Here is a 20,265-nt window from a genome sequence, read left to right as displayed (position 1 = left end):
TCCCGAAGATGCCAAGGCTCAGACTGCGTTACTGGGCATATAAAATAGGATATAAATAATACATGTAGAAGAATCTGCTCTGTTCTTTTAGAGCCAAACAGAATAGGGTTTTGGAGAGTCTGCCGGTGTTTGCTGTTGCTCCGTGCTGCTGTTGACACAAGCAGACAGTCCCTCATGATCAGTTTCTCAGCCCTGAAACTCCAGCTTGGGAGCAGACCTTAGGGGTAGCAGCAGCTAGGAAATTTGGTAACCAGTCAGATGGGGGGGTCAGGGTGCTGGGCCTCCATGCCCCCAAGCCCTTCTCTATGTTCACCAGGAGTTTCATATGCAGGGGAATCTTTTTTACTGCTTCCATGATGGGAGAAATTATAGCCAAGCAACAGAACAAAAATTTTAAAAGTCCAGCAATGAGCCAGGCACTGGTGACTCCCATCTGTAATTCTAGCTACTCAGGAGGTTGAGATCTGAGGATTGAGATTCAAAGCTGGGGGCAGACAAATCCACCAGACTCTTATTTCTGATTAACTAGCAAAAGAAGCTGAAAGTGGACTGTGGTTCAAGTGCTAGAATATTAGCCTTGAGCCAGAAAACTCAGGGATAGCACCCAGGCTGAGCTCAACTTCTAATACCTGTGTGCACACACAGTGTGTGCAATGAACAAAAGAAAAAAAATTGTGCTATTACCAGGGCTTGAACTTGGGACCTCAAGCTCTTACTTAGCTTTTTTCCCCCCAAGGACGATGTTCTACCACTTGAGCCACACCTGTGTCTGGCTATTTTTTTTTGGCCAGTCCTGGGCCTTAGACTCAGGGCCTGAGCACTGTCCCTGGCTTCTTCCCGATCAAGGCTAGCACTCTGCCACTTGAGCCACAGCACCGCTTCTGGCCGTTTTTTTCTGTATATGTGGTGCTGGGGAATCGAACCTAGGGCCTCGTGTATCCGAGGCAGGCACTCTTGCCACTAGGCTATATCCCCAGCCCTATTTTTTGTTTGTTTGTTTTTGCTGGCTAATTGGAGATAAAAATCTCATGGACTTTTCTTCCCGGGCTAGTTTTGAAGAGCGATTCTCAGATCTTAGCCTCTGAGTAGCTGGGATTACAGGCGTGAGACACCGGCTCTCCACTGAGAAAAATATTTGAAATACCTTCAGTCAGTCAAGCAGTATTTGAAGAAATCTTCTTCCTGTGCTGACTCCCAGCAGGAAAGCAACACACTTGTGATGGACATCCTGCCTTGCAGGCATCCTCTGGTCACTCTGGGTACCAAATCCTGTGCAGCCTCAGGGCTGAATGCTGCTGTTGAGCAGGGCCTGAATTTCCTCAGAGAACCTTCCTTGCCCTGGGCTTTGGAAACACCACACAAGTTACTAGGATCTGCTTCCAAATCCTGAGCCAATTTATCCTCAGAACCTCTGCTTAATAGATGTATGGCTCCAGGAGAGGCAGGCTGAGCTTCGGCTCCTCAGGTTTGGCTTTAAGGCCTCCGGGCTCTGCCTGGAGGTGTGCCAGATGCCCTCTGCTCTCCCTGTCAGACTGGCCAGCCCCTCTGGAGCTGGTCATAAGCTCTGGGAGGGGATGTTAGAAGCTGGGAGGAAACGTGGTATGTTGGCAACTACTGTTCCTGCATCTCTCTCTCTTTTCAAAATAGAAACTGCTCTCCCACCTCAAATGACCTTTTCAGTCTTTGCCTCTCCCCAGCCTGCCTCTGCTGTCTCTACACCCTCTCGCCATCTCTTTTCCTCATATGGTATTCTCCCAGAGACACGGCTGTGCCGTGGGCCCAGCAGAGGGCACTGGTGCACCTGCCAAGAACGAATATCAGGCTGGTTCCTTACAAGTCTGTATGGGAGTGCCTAGTACCAGTGTGGAGGGTGAGAGGGGGGTTTCTGAGTGAGCAAGTATGTGGATGTGTTTACTCCCCAAAGGAGGAGAGAGTGGATGGAGGTTCATAGTGTAACTGTGGTCTTGTGATCCAGAGGATAGCTGGGGCCTCCCCTCACCCTCACCCCCCACTAGGCAAGGCATCAGAAGACATCTATGTGGCTTTCATCAACGCCCTGGTCACACTGGTCTGCCTCAGTCCTAGCCAGGAGTACTGCAGTCATTTTGCTGCACCAGGAGTGTAAGATCAGGTGGGGCTGGGAGGGGCTCCGTCCGAAGCTCTGGCAGTGGGCACTGTCTGGCTTTCATGCAGCCCTGTTTCTAGAGTGGGTTCCCAGGCACAGAAGGCCCTTTTCTTCAGGACCAAGCATGCGTGTCCATGCCTCATCCCAGTGGCCCCCGAGGAGCAGGCTGTGCAGCTGTCTGCCCTGGGTTCATGATTAACTCCCCTGTCCCTGCCCTCACCCTTGACTCCCGCCCATGCTCCGCAGGCTTCAGGCTGCATTGGGGCAGAGACTCAAGCTGGCAGCCACCTGGCACTTTGTCCTCTGGCACTGTGGGCTTGGGGGCCTGTGAGGTTGATGCTGGGGCTAGCGATGGGGTGGGCTGGGGCCTGACTGCTGTAGTCCTCCCAGACCTCCTGTTCTGTGGTTCTATTTTTTTTTTCTTTTCTTGGTTTCCCCCAGAGTGGCTATGGACACCTCCAAAAATGATCCCCTTTCAGTTCTCTTCCAAACTGATTTCTTCAAGCATGTTGGGTTTGTTAGCTTACCTTTTACATGTGACTATCTGTTTTGAATTCAGGGCCTCATACTTGTTCAGCTGACTTTCTTGGTTGGTGTTCTACCACTTGAGCCATGCTTGCAGCCTGGCTTTTTGCTGGTTCATTGGAGATAAGAGTGTCTCATATTTTCTGCTTGGGCTGGCCTCTAACCATGGGCCTGTGAATTTCAGCCTCCTGAGTAGCTTACAGGCATGAGCCACCAATACCTGGCTATTAATCTTTACTGGGAAACTGCACTGAAGTAGAACTTAATAAATCTGTGTTAGTTTACATCACATATATATGTATATGTGTGCCCTGGGTAGAGGGGCATTGTGTTTACTGCCCTTGTGTTTCTGTTTCCTCTGGGCGTGGGGTGTGGAGTATGCTGGCAGGGACTGGAGTAGCTGTTCAGTAGGGGTGGGTGGGGGGTCCTCTCAGTTCCCCAAAGGCAGAGGGCTTGTAGGGTAGGCAGAAGGAAAGACCCACCTCTTAGTGTAATCATAATCAGAGAGGTTTTCCATCATGTTGGAGTTGGGGAGGATTGGAGAAGGCCTAGAACAAGAATGAATAGTGGAACTTGCTTGATGGAAAGATTTCAATGTCTTGTTCCCAGTTGTGCACTTAACCTGACAGTGGAGGATGGGTGGGTGTCTTCCATCCACTCTATCCCCTGCTGCAGCGGTTTCATGAAATCCACTAGGATATACAAAGTACACCCACGCTGAGCCAGGCCTCTGGCCTGGGACTCCACCACCCTCCTTGCCATCCAGCTGAAGTTTACCTGTGATACCCGTGATACTGGGGGCTGGAGGCCTAGTGCTGGGGTTCGTCCCTCTAAGGACACTATTTGCCATTCTTTCCCAGATACACTCTAAAGCCACTCTTGATGTACTCCTGGCAGCTGGCCTCAGCTGCCCATCCCAGGGGTGGGTCCTGGGTCACTTCAATCTGGTTATAAATAGATGTTCATGGTTATATCTGTGATCCCCCTCCCCCACAGGGACAGGGGGACCCAAGGCCATTGCTAATGATGCTTTAGAGCACCAGGTGCGATTTGGAAGCCCTCAGAGGCTCCCTCCTATCACTGCCGCTTCAGAGTTGGCAAGAAGCTGTGCCCGCTGGAGAGACAGGGCTTCTGCCCCAGGGCCCTGGAATTCATTTGCTGCCCCCTCCCCTCTCCAGGGCGGTGCCCTTCCCTGCCAGTGTTTTGTTTGCTTGAACACCAGACTGTACAGAAACAGGGCAAATTGCTTCAGGGACCTCTTTGGCCCCAACAGGACTGTTTCCAAAGATGGACTAATTGGCTTGTTTTAATTCCCTCCAGCCCCCCACCCGGTTCCTGTTCCCTAGGGGCAAAGCAGTTAGTCAGGGCTTCGGAAGGGTGGGAGGGGTCTGAGCAAATGGGAGAGGAGGTGGGTACTTTTGCGCTGAGGGCTTTTGAGTGAGGGGCTGTCCTTTTCCAAAGTCCCTGGGTTCCGTGGCTTCCACGGTGGTCAGCGCTGTGGGGGCGGGGTCGCCCCCAATCTGTGTCTCCGGGGCCACCTGGCCCTAGACTGCAAAAGTTAGTGGGTCGCAGCAGCCCCTCGCGACAGTCGTCTCGCAGGATCGGGGTGAGGGGGGCAGGGAAGAACGTCTTGCCTCACCACAGCTTGGGACCTGGCCTGGGGAGGACGCCTATGGCCATGCCATGCCCGGCCCGGGGCAGGGGCGGCCCGCGGCGGAGGCTGCGCGCGCGTAGGCAGTTTCGCTGGGACGAGGGATTGGATTAGCTCCCGGTCCTTGCTTTTTCTCCGGTTTTAAGCCGGTGACAGCATCGGGGAAGTATCCCGGCGGGCCGGGCTGTGTAGCGCCCTCCGCCTCCGCCTGGAGCAGGACAGGGAGGCGCGAGCCGGCCGCCCCGCCACCGTCCGGCGGGGCCCAGGCGGCCGGGGCGCTGGAGGCGGGGTTGGGGAGGCACCGGGCGCGCGGCCGCCAGAGCCCCGGGAACCTCAGATCTGCCCGCGCCCGGGGAGCGGACGCCGGCGGCCCCGCGGGCCCCGGGAGGCGCTGAAGGTCGCGGGGAAGTGAGCGCCCGCGCGCCCGCCCGCGTCACCTGACCCCGGGGCGCACCTCGGCGGGGCGGGGCGGGGCGCGGGCGGCGGGGCCGGGGTGCACCTGGGCGGGGCGCGGGCGGCGCGGAGTGCAGCGCGCGGGGCCGGGCGGCGGGGACGCGCGGCGGGCGGCAGGCGAGGGCGCGGCGGGCACCGCGGGCGGGAGAGGGCGAGGGCGCGGCCGGGCGCCCCGGCGGCCTCGCCATGTCTCAGCCGGCCGGGAGGATGCACTGCCGGAAGGCGGGGATCCGCGCCGCTGTGGTGCTCATCGGACTCCTGCACAAATCCCGAAGGCAGAATAAGGAGAAAAGGTAAAGCGGCCGCAGCGCCTCCCCGGCTCGGCTCTCTCGCTGGAAATTCTTTGGGATGCACTTCGCCCACCGGCCCTAGGTTCCTTTCCAGGCGCCGTCGCGGGGCGAGCGAGTTGGGACCTGCGCCTCAGAAGCCTGGAAGGACATTGGCCGAATAGTCGGGCGGCCGGGAGGGAGCTTCGGGGTTCACTCCCGGCGGACAGAGGGACCCCAGGTCCTTCGTCCCAGACCTCGCCTTTGCAGATCGCGGCACCCCCGCAGCGCGAGGAGCTCAGCTCCCGCCCGGACCGCCGGCCACCGCTAAGCCCGAGCGGCGCCAGGCGCCGGCGTTACCGTTTGCTTCTCGGCAACTTGGCTGAGCCCTGCCCGAGCCCCGCCGGTTCTGCGCTCGGGGCCCCGAGGTGAGGACCGAGTTTGGGGGTTACCCCTCTCTCGCCCCCACGCCCTGGCTCTCTCTCTTTCTCTCTGGTCGCGGGGTTTCCGTTTGCCCTGCGCCTTGCGTTTGCCTTCCTGTCTGCCCCTCTTGGGTGTTGCAGAGCCCTTCTCCTTGGTGAGAGGTGAGGGGTTGGGGATAGAGTTGGGGGAGAGACAGTTCTCGGGGGGGGCAGCTTCCTGGGCTCCAGTCTCCAGCGGCAGGTGTGACACCCACCAGCCCCCAGGGAGCAGCTTGTTGGCACCGGCCTCCCTCTTCTGCCAGGCACGTGGCAAAGCTGCTCCGCGTGGGGGGGGGTGAGGGGGGGTGGGAGCTGCTGCTTCGGTTCGCAGCCGCCCTGCTGGATAGTAATTTTCAGAGGAGTTTGACGGTGGTTAGAGCTGCACACTGCTCAGGACCTGGGCTTGGACAAGGGCACACGGGCGTCAGATCCACCTGGGTGGTGACTGGAGCGCCTGGGGCAGTGTTGGGCAGCGCAGAGGAGGACCAGTGGGAGGACAGGAGTGGGTGTGGGTGCCCTTGGGGTGGGCTTGTTTCCCATCTTCTCCTCCTCCCTTCCCAAATATCCGCCTAGGACGCTACCCCGGGGGGATGACTTATGCCCGGGAAGCCTGAAATTACGTTGAGTCAGTTCGGGCAAAAGCCCTTCCCTTCGCATTATCTACCAACCCTCCTGATTTCTCCAAGGGGAAAGCTGCAGGTTGATGCTCGTCTGGCTTCAACACTTCTTTTCTTCTTCTTCTATTTTTCATTTTAATTGCCCTCTCTTTTTTCTTTATAGCACTTGTTATGCTGCCTTTTGTAACAGAGAGTGTAAGCAGGCTAGAAGTCTGTAAGTCAGAAAGGGTACCTCATTTTGTTTTTGGAGACTTGTGGTGGTATAGTTTTTCTATTTGTGGCAGTAATATAAAGCTTTATTATTTATTTATTTTTGGTGTTGGCACTGGTGCTTAAACTCAGGACCTCATGTTCTCTCTTGGCTTTTTCACTCAAGGCTGGTGCTCTACCACTAGAGCCACAACTCTGTTTCCAGCTTTTTGGTTGTTCCTTGGAGATAAGAGTCTCTTGGACTTTTCTACCTGGGTTGGCTTTGAACCACGATTCTCAAATCTCAGCCTCCTGAGTTAGCTAGGATTACAGGTGTGAGCCACCAGTGCTCAGCTTTAAAGCATTTTTAAAAATTAAATATAGGCAGTTACTAGAATAGGTGTATTATATGGAAATAATAGTAATAAAGTACAAGTAGCATTGAGTTTTGCAGAAATCTCACAGGTGGGATAGAAGTGGCTGACCTTGAGGACATGTGTTTAAGAGAAAAAGCTTCTTGCAGACTTCTGGGGCCCAGTGCAACAGGCCTGGGCCTCATTTGTCCCTGAACGTTGATTCCTTTCCATTCCTTGCCCTCCATTCCCTGTCTGATCTGTGTGGTGTTGGGATGAACAGCCCAGCCCTCTGGCGTCAAGAGGCTGCCTGGGATGGTTGGTCTGAGACAAGTTGGAGCTGTTTTGTGGCTGGCAAGCGAACCTGCTGGACACAAAGGCAGATGCATGAGCCCAGTCCCTGTACTGGGGACAGAGGGAGTGGTGTGGCTGGAAAAGCCCCTCTGCAGGAAGCTGGAGCCCCAAGCCCTGAGTATCCATGACACTGCCTAGTCACATGCCCCAAGCCTCAGTTTCTGCCTGTTCACAAAGGACTTGTGAGGCCCAAGTGGGGTCTGAAAATGCTGCATGATGATTTGATGGAGAGGCTTGATGAGAGCTGCTCCCCTCTTCCACCATTGGCCTGGGGCCACTGGTGATTAAGGAAAGATATCTGGTGGTGACAACCTCATTCATTGATGGTCAAAGCTAGCCATGTGCAGGACAAGGAGGCAGCCATCAGCTAGGCCAGAGCCTGAAAAGCAAGAATTCCAAGAGAGAAGGAAGAGGGTACAGTGAGGTACAGGGAGGGCTTGGATAGGGGACACAGTGGTAGGTCAGGCCATGATGCCCTGTGACAGCCTGTCTTTCTCCTGGGATGCCTTGGGCTTCTTCCTGTAATGCATGATGACAGTACTGGCTCTCTTGGTCCTCAGCAACTTCATCCCAGTCTTCTGTTCTTATAGCCATCTTTCATGCTTTGGCCATGAACTTACCCCCTCTCTCAGATAGGCTGGTTTCATCTTGTTGCTAACTGACCTTTGCTTCTCTGCCAGTTATCTGGAGTTTCTGTGTCTTTAAACGCTTTAAGCATCTGAAATCAGTGCAGTGCACACTATTGACCCTTGCTCTGCGGGTGCTAGATGCCCACAGCAGACAGGGGCCAGGAGCAAGCTGTGGCTGCCAGCTTTCCTTAAGCTTCCCCCAAACTTCGTGCTGGGTGTTAAATTTGCTGAGTTCTTCCTTCCTCTCCCTCCTCATCAGAGGGTAAACTCAGATTTAGCGCCCCTCCCCCTCATCTTTCCAGAAGCCTCGATCCATCCATCGATCTTCCCAGCACCTCTAATTGACAGGCCTGTCCAGATAACACCCTGGGCTATTTGTCTTCAGGGTTGAAATGGTCACATGTGGCTGGCTGGCAGGGATGTCCCTGTGGTCCTCATCATCCTTCTGTTCACCCTGAGCCACTTAGAAATGAGCATGGGGGGGGGCAGGTGGGTGTGCCAGGGTGGAAGGTAATGGGATGGATGTCACATTGAGGCCCAGAATCAGTAGGACTCCTAGATTCCCTTGGTAGATCCTGGAGTTGTGATCAGAGATCCAGCCTCAGTTTACCTGCTGGAGAAATGAGTGTATGTCTTGGCTTGGCAGTTCTCTGCTGGAATTGTGGGATTGCCACAAGGGAGCCTCTGCCCTTCCCTCAGGGGTCTCCAGGGTTTCAGTGGGAGGGGGATCGAGTGCTGGAATGACCTAGGTTGGGAAACCATGGCAGTACTTTCTTCTCCATGAGGTGGATGAGGACCTCTGCCACTCTGGACCTCCAGAGTGGCAGAAATGGATGGTGGAGAGTCCACCCTGTGTGTGGGGGCAGTGGGCCCTTGGGTAGAAAGGAAGGTGGCTGTGGCGTACAACAGGGACGGATGTTCTCAAGGATGGGGATGAAGTCAGTGAGGCTTTGGGTGTGACATTCTGAACCAGAGAGCAGTTTGAATAAAGGAAAAGAAATCCTCTTTGTGTATGGTTTGAGACCACTCTCCCACTGTGGGGTTTATCAGGAAACAAATAAGGATTCTTGCCTGGTGCTGAATGGCTCATACCTGTAATCCTAGCTACTCAGGAGGCTGAGAGCTGAGGATTGTGGTTCAAAGCCAGCCTGGGTAGGAAAGTCTGTGAGACCCTTTCTTCAGTTAACCAACAGAAAACTGGAAGTGGCACTGTGGCTCAGAGTGCTTGCCTTGAGCAGAAAATCTCAGGGACAGTGTCCAGGCCCTGACTTCAAGCTCCATGATTGACAAAAAAAAAAGAATTGTTTTATAATTAGCAGTTTCTTGGTGGCAGGTACCCAAGTGCATGTGAATCTGCTGCATGGGCCCTGGTTGTGGAATGTGTAGGGTTGGTCGTGTGTGTGTGTGTGTGTGTGTGTGTGTGTGTGTGTGTGTGTGTGTGTGTGATTAGAAAAAGTCTGTCCCCTAGGTTTTTATTTCTGTTTTTAGTACTAGGGATTGAATTTGGAGCTTTGCACTTGTGAGGAAGGAAGGCGCAGTACCACCTGAGCCACGCTTCTAGTCCTTTTTTTTTGGCATTGGTTATGTTCAAGGCATAATCTCAGTTCATGCCTGGGTTAGCCCTGCCGATCCCCCTGCCTGCGATTCCCAGCCTCACTGGGGGTGTCAGGCACAGAGGATAGCTTGGTATGGCCACAGTTCCAGCCACTCTCAACTCATGGTCAGCCCTTGTGGTCTGTCCTATTGCAGTTATTTACCTACCACCCCACTTCCCCAGGAATTATTTCAAAGTAAATCCCAGACATTTGATAAATTCATTTTTTTTTCTTGCCAGTACTTGGGCTTGAACTCTGGACCTCCCACTCTAGCTTAGTTTTCCCACTAAAGAATGATACTCTACCACTTGAGCCATAGCTCTACTTATGGTTTTTTTTTTTTTTTTTTTTTTTGCTATTAATTGGAGCTAAGAGTCTCATAGACTTTCCTGCCCAAATAGGTTTGGAACATCGATCCTCAGCTCTCAGTCTCCTGAGTAGCTAGAATTACAGGTGTGAGCCATGGGCACCTGGCCAGTGGATCAGTTTGTTCTTACTTCAGTTTGCATGTACAAGATAAGGATTATTTAAAAAAAATTGTATCATACCCTTCCACATGAACAGTAATTTCTTAATTTCATATCTAGTTAATTCAACTGTCCTGTACTGTCTCATACAAGTTTTCGAAAGGTTTTCAGAGGATTCACGTAGTCAAATGTGATCAACCTACCTCTCCTAATCTGTAACTTTTTTTCCTCAACTCCTTGTTTGTCTCCCTCATAATCTATTTATTGGAAAGTTAGATTGTCCTTCTTGTTTTCTTTCATGGCACTAGGAAGAGGGTGTGTGTTCACATCTGTAGGCAAACAAACAAGCAAACAAACAAATGTTCCTCCACAGAGCTCCTCACCCAGCCACTGCACTCTTTATTCTGGGGAGAGTGCCACAGTCAGGATGGTATCACCAGCCTTGTGACATTCCTACAGCCTTGTGACATGTTCAACTTACACCAAAGTTGGGATACAGGTCTAGAGGCATCATCACTTTGCTTTTCTATTTCTCCTCCTCCTCCTCCTCCTCCTCCTCCTCCTCCTCCTCCTCCTCCTCCTCCTCCTCCTCCTCCTCCTCCTTCTCCTCCTCCTCCTCCTCCTCCTCCTCCTCCTCCTCCTCCTTCTCCTCCTCCTCCTCCTTCTCCTTCCTCCTCCTCCTCCTCCTCCTCCTCCTCCTCCTCCTTCCTCCTCCTCCTTCTCCTTCCTCCTCCTTCCTCCTCTTCTTCCTCCCCTTCTTCTTCCTCTTCCTTCTCCTCCTCCCCTTCTTCTTCTTCCTCCTCCTCCTCCTCCTTCTTCCCTCTTCCCTCTCCCCCCCTTTTTTCTTTTCCTCTCCTTACTCCTCCTCCTTTTCTTCCCCTTCTCTTTCTTCTTCATCTTTGTCTTTTCCTCCTTGTCTTGGCCAGACTGTGGAGATTGACATTCTGTTTTGTGGGGTTGATGACCATGGATGGCTTTGTTCTGGGGTTCGTACCTGGTGTTCAGGAGGAGGCTTGCCTTTGGGGATGGCCCTCTGAACTAGCTGGACCTGAGGGCTGAGCTGTGGGGCATTCAGGAGTCCTGGCCTCAGAGCTCCAGAGTCCCGGAGCTTGGAGGGGCACCGGGCAAGAGCTGGTCCACTCCCCTGCTCCAGAACAGATGGTGGCTTATTCTCTTGTAAGGGGAGGCTGGGTCCTGCCACTTCTGAAGGGCCTGTGCCGGCTCTCCTTGTCTGATGTTGGAATGTCACCCAGCCTCTCCTGTTGACCAGCCTTCTGTTATTAGCCTCCTTGAGAGTCTGAGAGCTCTACTCTGGGAATTTAAGGGGGAAGAATTTGAGGTATAAATGACATTGTCTGATTTTTCTTGAGCCTGGGCTACTCACTGATAGAGACTGAACTCATGATTCTCCTGTCTCAGTGTCCTGAGTGCTGGGATGACAGGTGTGTGCTGCTATCCCTGGTTTGAGTTACTAATATAATGTCTTATTTGGTATTCTTGTTTCTAGTTTCTCTCATCTAGTGGCCAGAGCAGAAATTAAACAATTCAAATATTCAAGCCTGTGTTTTGTAGAGAGTTCTCTGTAGGTTGATGAAATCTAATGACCTTATCTCCTACCACTTCCCTCCTCCCTCTCCATGATGTCTGTATTTTTACTTTAGAAGCCTTCCTTCTGCTCCTGGAACCTGCCAAGTGTGTTCCTGCCCCAGGCCCTTTGTACTTGCTGTTAACAGAGTCTTAATTGGCTTGTGCTCCCTACCCTTGGATTCTTAACTCCAGGGTCACCTTCTTTGAAAGTATTCCCTGACCATTTCAATCTAAGCAGGTCATTTGGGTTGTCATCGATTTACCCTGATTTATTTTCTCTGAGGTACTTGTGGTTGACTGATGTTATCTGGTTGTTGCAATAAAGCAGCTGATTACCTGTCCCCCTCCCCCCCCAAGAATGTGAATGGAGTCACCTTTGTCACCTCTGAGTCTCCGCTGCTTAGTAAGGGGTGTTCAGTGGATACTGGCTGAGTGATTGAAGACAAGATCAAGCGAAATGTGCCAGTGTCCCTGAGCACTTTCATGATGTAGGTTTTGAGGTGCCTTTTTCTCGTCTGGGACTGGGGAACCTCTCCCTTCATGTTCCTTCCATGAGATCTTGGACAGAAACGCACATGACCGCTTGTACATTTTGTCCTAATTTCTTCCCCTCCCTTCCCTAAGCCTTCTCTGCATGGTCTTGGGACCCTAAGACCAGAGGAGCAGGGCTCAGGGACGACTGTCCTGAGGTTCAGGCTGTGCCCCAGGCTGTCTGGGTCCTTCGCTCTCAGGTCCTGAGGCTGCGGCCTCACAGGCAAAGACAGGCTCCCTTCATTTATGCCAGAGAAGAGCCGGTGGGTATCTGAATTAGTGAACAATGGCCATTAAGCAATATATATATGTAGACATGTAATTTTTTTCTAAATACAATTTTATCTTTGGAATCTGAGTGGTGTACAGATGGCTGCTTACCAGGATGTTGCCAAATAGAGAGCCTGCCAGGCTTGTTTGGTTCAACCAACGAGAATCACTGCTGTGCACAGGGGGGCTGCCTGAGGGCTCAGGAAGTTCCTCAGTCATTGTAAGCAGACAAGGCTCCCCACTTCTGTGTCCTCCATTCCCCCACCCTGCCCCAGAAACTCCGTTTCTTGCCCGCCGAATCTGTATAAAGTAAATGAGGAGGAGGCCTGAGGCTAGCAGGTGGACACTGCTTTTTGTTTTAATCACCATTTAATAAAATAATGAATCCTGACGAGGGATCCTGGTTTTTCTACGCCTGCCAGTTATATAACTCTTGAGAGGAAATTTGTTTAAGTAAAAAACTCAAGTCAGTTTGAAGAAGTAATTGTCAGGTGGTTCTGGGTTGTGGAGAAAGTAGGGAGGAAGCTGTAAGAAGGCCTGAGATTGGAAATGTGCTGCAGGAAGGAGGCATCTTGCACAGAAGCCCAAATAACACCAGGACCCAGGGTTATGGAGGGTTGTGTGTGAGGGTATAACAGGCCAGTACATTTCCTTCCTTATTTTGTAGTACTGAGGTTTGAACTCACAGCCTTGAGCTCTAGCACTTGAGCCATGTCTCCAGCCCATGCTAGATTTGTGTGTGTGTGTGTGTGTGTGTGTGTGTGTGTGTGTGTGTGTGTGTGTAGGGGGGCGGTGGTACTGAGATTTGAACTCAGGTTCTCACCCTTGCTAGGAAGATGTTCTGATACGTGGGCCATGCCTCCAGCCTTGCCAATACATTTGTTTTGCCAGTCCTGGGGCTTGAACTCAGGGCCTAGGCACTCACTGTCCCTGGCTTCTTTTGTTGAAGGTTAGCACTCTACCACTTGAGCTACAGCACCACTTATGGCTTTTTCTGTTTATGTGGTACTGAGGAATTGAACCTAGGGCTTCATGCATGCAAGGCAAGCACTCTACCACTGAGCCACATTCCCAGCCCTCAACAGTACATTTTGAAGTTCTATATTTGCTAGGCCCTGTGCTCAGGATGTATGTGCACATCTGCCTTAATTCTGCCAGTTATTTAATTAATTGCTGTCATTTGCTGTGCTCGAGATGGAACCCCGGGGCCTGAAACATGTTAGATAAGCACTCTACCATTCAGCTACCCCCACCCCCCCCAGTCCCTTTCTATCAGTTTACTGTGTGTATTATTTGGTGCCAGTCCTGGGGCTTGAACTTAAGAGTCTGGATGCTGCCCCTGAGGGTTTTTTTTTCTCTCTCCTCAGGATTAGCTCTCTACCACTTGAGCTACAGTTCCACAGCTCCACTTCCTTTATTTTGGTGCTTAATTGGAGATAAGTGTCTCATGGACTTTCCTGCCTGGGCTGTTTTTTTTTTTTTTTGCCAGTCCTGGGGCTTGAACTTAGGGCCTGAGCACTGTCCCTGGCTTCTTTTTGCTCAAGGTTAGCACTCTACCACTTGAGCCACAGTGCCACTTCCAGCTTTTTCTATATATGTGGTGCTGAGGAATTGAACCCAGGGCTTCATGTATACAGGTGAGCACTTTACCATTAGGCCATATTTCCAGCCCTGGGTTGGTTTTGAACTGCAATCATTAGACCTCAGCTTCCTCAGTAGCTAGGATTACAGACATGAGTGATTGGTGCCCAGCCCATATTGATTCTTAAAAGGAAAAAAAAGAATTTCTTAATTTGTGCTAGTACTGGGGCTTGAACCTGGGGTCTATGAACTCTCTCGTCTTTGATTTTTTGCTGAAGGCTGGCATCCTACCACTCGCCACACAGCTCTAATTCTCCTTTTTGCTGGTTAATTAGAGATAAGAATCTCTTGGATTTATCTGCCCAGGAAGGCTTTGCACTTTGATCCTCAGATCTCAGCCTCCTGAGTAGCTAGGATTACAAGCATAAGCCACCCACGCTGCCTTGTACTATGACCGTTCTTCAGCAGAGGCATTGAGGCCCAGGGGTGAGACTGTCCGCTGGTGCAATCAGAGGCAGCACAATAGGTCTCTAGCCTGGTTCTAGAGGCCATATGCTGTTTTTTTTTTGTTTTTTAGCCTGGGTCTATATTGTTCAGGTGAGTTGGCTTTGAGCCCTTGATCCTCAGGCTGGGATTACAGGTGCCTGCATCTCCATGGGCAGAGACAGTGTTCCTAATTATGACATGATCATGGTTGTCAGTTTTCTGTCACTGTGACAGAAGACTAGAGGAAAACAACCTAAAAGAAGAAAGATTTACGTTGGCTCATGGTTCCACAGGTTTTAGTTTGTGGTCAGTTGGCTCTCTGTTTTGAGCCCAAGGTGAAGTACAGCATGGTGGTGGAGAAGGGCTGCCAACTCCATGGCCACTAGGAAGCTGAGAGACAGAGAGGGCACAGGGGCAAGATTTACTTACTTTTTTCTTTTTTTGGGGGGGGACTTGAACTCACCCCCACCTCATCCCCTCCCCTTCCAAACCCTGTCAGCTGGTGACATGAGCATAGGAGCCATCAGGAGACATTTTTATATTCAAACCATAACAATGATTCAGAAGCTAAGACCAGGCCTCAGTGCAAGCCTGGCTTGTAGTAAATGCAGATCTTAAAAGTCCAGCTGAATGAATTTTCACATGTGTACCCACCCGTGTGGGCATAACTTTCCTGGTTTACTTAAAGTCTGAGCCTCACTCTGGGGGTCACACTGGTGTGACCAGATGGGACCCAGAGCAGCCTTTGTATTCATGAGAGCAGGGCAGGTAGGGCGGTGCTGCCCTGAGCTGGGATTTCTGAGTGGGGACGTCAGGTTTAAGCTGGAAGAGGATGGTCCTGAAGAACCCACGCTGGTTTCTAGGGCCGAGTGAACTTGACCATTCTTCTTGAGACCTTTGTTCTCCTTCCAGACACACTTAGTGCAAACCTGCAGCCGCTACTGTGATTCCTCACTGCCTTTGGAGCAAGGGCGGATTGAAAAATTGTCACTTGCTTTTAAGCTCATCAGTTATGAACATTCTGTTTCATAAAGGCTGGCATACCAGCCAAGTCCTTCCTGGAGGCCCCCTCCCCCCTGCCAGGAGCTGGAGACGTCCCTAGAGATGTGTGGTCCCCAGTACATCCTGAGTCAGCTCACCTGGCCAGTTCTTATGGTCAGTCCTCTTTGGAGACAGGAAGGGGAAGGCCCATGGATGAAGGCAGCCCTTTCATGTCCTTTGCCACTTTCTACTTCCTTCCTTCCTCCCTCTCTCCCTCCCTCCCTCCCTCCTTCCCTCCCTCCCTCCCTCCCTCCCTCCCTCCCTCCCTCCCTCCCTCCCTCCCTTCCTTCCTTCCTTCCTTTTTTATGGGTATGCTACTGGGGCTTGAATTCAAGGCTTCATGATCTTGCTTATTTGTTCTACCACTGGAACGGCAGCTCTGCTTCTGGCTTTTTTGATGGTTAACTGGAGACCAGAGTATCATTGACTTTCCTGCTTGGACTGGCTTCCAACTTTAATCCTCAGATCTCAGCCTCTTGAGTAGCTAAGGATTACAGGCAAGAGCCACCAACACCAGCTGCCTTTTGCCCTTTTCAATCTCCCTCCCTCCCTCCCTCCCTCCCTCCCTCCTCCTCCTCCTCCTCCTCCTCCTCCTCCTCCTCCTCCTCCTCCTCCCCCTCCTCCTCCTCCTCCTCCTCCTCCTCCTCCTCCTCCTCCTCCTCCTCCTCCTCCTCCTCCTCCTCCCCCTCTCCCTCCTCTTCAACTCAGGGCCCAGGCACTGTCCCTGAGCTTCTTTTTTTTTTCCCCCCACTCAAGGCTAGCACTCTACCACTTGAGTCACAGCACCATTTCTGGCTTTTTCTGAGTAGTTTATTAGAGATAAGAATATCATGGACTTTTCTGCCCCAGCTGGCTTCAAAACATAATCCTCAGATCTCAGTCTCCCAAATAGCTAGGATTACAGGCTTGAGCCACCAGCACCCAGTCCTTTTTCTATTTCTTTACTGTGAAGATCTTCTCCAACCAAAAGGAATGCTGTATTGTAGAATCGGAGCACTGGGGTGGCACCTGTGGACACAGCACTTCCTCTCCCCTGACAGCCCCATGAGGGAGGCACAGCGCTCATCCCTGGTTCACAGACAAACATGGGTCACAGGGTCTAGCTTTCCATGGTCCTCTCCTATAGTGATGCCCATCATCTAGCATGAAATTTACCGTGTGAGAGGTAGGAATCTGGGGTGAACTCTAGGGGTGCTTCTCTGAACCCGGATGCTGGGTTTCAGCTTATCTCTGGAGGTCTCTCAGGGCCCCTGTGCTTGTTGAGGGGGCCTGGCTGGGTTCCTGCGGGCATGGGGGCTGCAGAGTGGCTCCGTGGCTTGGCCTTTGGATAGTCGTCCTCCTGGGTCCCCCTGGATTCTCTATATCAAGATGACAGAAATTACGGAAGGGCTTGCATTTGCATGGTGGTAATGCTCAGGAGTTAGGAGAGAAGGAGCAGGAGTGGGGGCCTGGGTGGAGCTCTAAATTGGGGCCTGTGCGGGGCTGGCACTCAAGCCTCTGTTCATTTTGTTCTCTGCATGGCACTTATTACGCTCATCAACTCACTTTTCAATGTCACCCGGGTTGTAGAGTGGGTGCTGGGCTTCAAACCTCACCATGATGCCAAATGCTGTTCTTTCTCCCATGATCTGGGCTGTCTTGACCCCAGCTGAAGTACTTAGCTCCTTGTACTTTGTTTTCATTACCTGCACCCGGGGTTGCGGGCAGCTGGAGGATGCCAGGTGCTTTCAGATGATGAGACCTGTGGCATCTGACCTTGTTCTTGTGTTTTTATTTTTATTTTGGAGGTGCTAGAGTTTGAACTCAAGACCTTGTGCTTGTTTGGCTTGCTTACTTGACCTGGTGCTCTACTATTTGAGCTATACCTCCAATTCTACTTTTTTTTTTTTTTTGCTGGTTATTAAGGATTTTTCTGCCTGGGCTAGCTTTGAACCATGATCCTCTAGATGTCAGGCTTCTGAGTAGCCAGGATAACAGGCATAAGTCACTAACACCCATCTACAATCCCCTATCTATCTATCTATCTATCTACCTACCTATGTTGGTCATGGGGCTTGAACTCTGGGCCTGGGCACTGTCCCTGAGCTCTTCAGCTCAAGGATAGCACTCCAGCATTTGAGCCTCAGTGCCACTTCTAGTTTTCTGATGGTTAATTGGATATATGAGGAGCCTTACAGACTTTCCTGCCTGGGCTGGCTTTGAACCATGATCCTCAAATCTCAGCCTCCTGAGTAGGTAGGACTACAGGTGTGAGCCACTGGTGCCCAGCTATTTTTTTTTTAAAGGCAGAAACAGGACAGATATGGAGGAGCTGAATGTCTTCTGAGTTCTTGGTCTGACCTGGAGCGTGGTGGAGGCTCACACTGGGGAAGGGTGGACCCTGGCAGACCCTACTCAAGCTGAAGTATGTCCCGGCTGCTCAGGTTACTGTCCTCAATAATTAGGACAAACATTCTATGTTAATGGTGCAGCCTGGCTTACCTGCACTCTTATTTTAATAGAACATTTGTTTTCATGTGATATTTAATCCAAAACGCCAAAGCAGAAACAAGTGTATAAATCAAGAGGTAGCTGAGATATAGCTTTTTGAAAACCAGATCTGCCAGTGTGCTGGGAAAGGCTTTTGACTAATGTTCATAAAGGCCAATTTCTGAGAGCTGGCAAGATCCCCAAAGGGCACAAAGGCTGTGGGGTGAGTGATAAGAAGGGGGCTCCCCCTTTTCTGGCTGCCACCAGTCCCCTTGGCAGCCTTTGCCCTCTTGCCCTTCCAAAAACTCAAATCTGCCGGGAGCTGGTGGCTCATGCCTATAATCCTAGCTACTTAGGAGGCTGAGATCTGAGGATCAAGGTTCAAAGCCAGCCTAAGCAGGCAAGTCCATGAGACTCTTTATCTCCAATTAACCACCAGAAAACCGGAAGTGGCTCTGTGGCTCAAGTGGTAGAGCGCTAGCCTGGGGCTGAAGAGCTCAGGGACAGCACCCAGGCCCAGAGTTCAAACCCAGAGTTCAAACCCCTCGATAGAAAAAAGAACAACAAAAAAATCCTCAAATGCTTGCAGCAGTCCTATGTGTAAATGGAGGCATCCCAAGTGTTCATTTACGTTTGTTCCATTTGTCTTCCCTCTCCCATAGGTGTAGTGGGTCCGTGTGTGTGCCAGGTGTTAGACAGCCTGCACTAGGAGATAACATGATCCTCTCTCTTTCCCCTGAGTCTGTCCTTCCTGCTTCAAGCAGGATAGAGCAGCCACATTGTATAGACTTAAGGTGGAAGATTGAGTGTTGGAGAAAGGGTGTGGGGTGGCCAGGAGGCTCAAAAAAAAGGGAAGACCACCAAGGAAGGTTCTGTGGAATTGGCAGCATTTGAGGTGGACAGGATTGCCAAAAATAGGAGGGGTGGGTTGGGAAGGGTGTCCTAGAATGGCTGAACCAGAATATGGGGGTTGGAAAAGCAGGGGGCAAGCGCAGATCCCAGTTTGTGCTGTGGATTTCAGATTGGGGAGAAACAGGAGATACAGCTGTCAGGGCGGTGGCCTGAGGACTCATGTTGGCTTCCCTGCTAACTCATGTAACATGCCAGAACAGGACCAGTCAATATCACACACAAAACAGCTGTGACATTGCTCTTACTGCAATTCTTTTTTTTGCCAGTCCTGGGCCTTGGACTCAGGGCCTGAGCACTGTTCCTGGCTTCTTTTTGCTCAAGGCTAGCACTCTGCCACTTGAGCCGCAGCGCCACTTCTGGCCATTTTCTGTATATGTGGTGCTGGGGAATCGAACCAAGGGCTTCATGTATAAGAGGCAGGCGCTCTTGCCACTAGGCCATATCCCCAGCCCCCTCTTACTGCAATTCTATTTAACAGATTTGCCATCAGATGATCTTTGCCTTGGAGGGGTGGAAGGTGGTATTCTCCGAATGGTAATAGAGTTGTAACCCAGTTCAAATGGATGTAAAAATAAGTTCTTTTTTTAAAATTTCTATAACTTGGACTTTATTTCGTTTAGGATCATCTTATGTGATCATATGTACATAGCTATCGAGCTATTGTGATTGTGATAATTTTTTAGGACCTAAACATTTGCTAATTATTGCAAATAAGGGAAACAGTGGCGTCTATGTTTTAAAGATAACTTCTGTTTAAGTAACTGGAATGTTCAAGGGGAATGGATTCAGGCATGGCTGGATCCAGGTCTTGACTGGACTCCTTGGGAGCTCTACTCCTCTTTTGGGTTGGATTCAAGCCTCAGATCATCTACAAAGATATGCAGTCACGGCTCTAGATTTGCATTCTGTATTTAAACAGGAAAGGCAAATCTATTTCCCAATAATTTCAGCAGAAGTCCCAGAGACTGCTCATGTGGGATACAGTGGGACCCTGTCCCATTTCTGAGCTTTGGCTAGAGGGAAGGGAGGCACTGATGAACCATCTCTGGGTTTTGTGCTCACTCCTGCTCCTGGGAATAGAGCTCTTTGGCTGAGGGCAAAGGAGGGATAGGTCACAGAAGGGAATTTGGTATATTGCTCTCAGAAGGTTGGGGCTGGAAGCTGCGCAGGGACAGCAACACAGCTGTCTGCTGCACTGGTCCTGGTGGCCTAGTTGCTCTTGGTGTTGGCTCAGCCTCACTACATTGGTGGAAGGCTCAGCTCCCATGTTCACTTAGACACAGGGACACGAGGGACACACAGGGACAGTCCGTCCGCCTCTGCTGGGTGAGGCGTTCTTTCTCCTTTGCTGAGGCAGATTGCGTCCCTTGGCCTTCAGCGGTGAGCACACTTCTGGGCTCCTTCTCCCTGCCCCCTCCCCCCAGTCTATCCTAAACATGGAGGCCATTGGACACTGCCTGAGACCTCAGAGGAGGGGGGGGGGCGGGGTGGGAGGGTGCTACCCCAACCTTTATCATGGATGCAATATTGGGCCCTGTTGTCCTGCACCCAGGAAGGCCCTAGCCAGTCTTGTGTGATGCAGTCCCCTGATGGAGGGCAGGGTCCAGTAGAAATCTCAGAGGCAGCTAGAGAACTGCTGTCTTCTAACATATGGTCTGCCGTGGTCCAAAGACAAGAGAACTTTTTTTTTAAATTAAATTTTA

The 20,265-nt window shown here is 51.4% G+C and overlaps 1 protein-coding gene across 5 annotated transcripts in view; it reads left to right on the top strand.

Annotated features, from left to right (window-relative positions):
- The window catches only part of Rap1gap2 (RAP1 GTPase activating protein 2), a 207,121-nt gene that overhangs the window by 61,078 nt on the left and 125,778 nt on the right, over nucleotides 1-20,265 (top strand). For 3 of the 5 annotated variants that reach the window (XR_007213665.1, XM_048365114.1, XM_048365112.1), the window contains exon 1: nucleotides 4,879-5,047. The exons of the other annotated variants lie outside the window; for them this stretch is intronic. Coding sequence is in view for 2 of the 3 variants with exons in the window: in XM_048365114.1 (XP_048221071.1) it covers nucleotides 4,941-5,047 (107 nt within the window). In the remaining variant the exon portion in view is untranslated. Of the gene's footprint in view, nucleotides 1-4,878; nucleotides 5,048-20,265 lie in introns of those variants that run through there. 5 annotated transcript variants of the gene reach the window in all.

The sequence above is a fragment of the Perognathus longimembris genome, chromosome 17 (genome assembly GCF_023159225.1).
Source record: "Perognathus longimembris pacificus isolate PPM17 chromosome 17, ASM2315922v1, whole genome shotgun sequence".
NCBI lineage: Eukaryota > Metazoa > Chordata > Mammalia > Rodentia > Heteromyidae > Perognathus > Perognathus longimembris.
The sequence above is the reverse complement of the archived record's forward strand: the minus strand, read 5'-3'. Positions and strand labels throughout refer to the sequence as shown.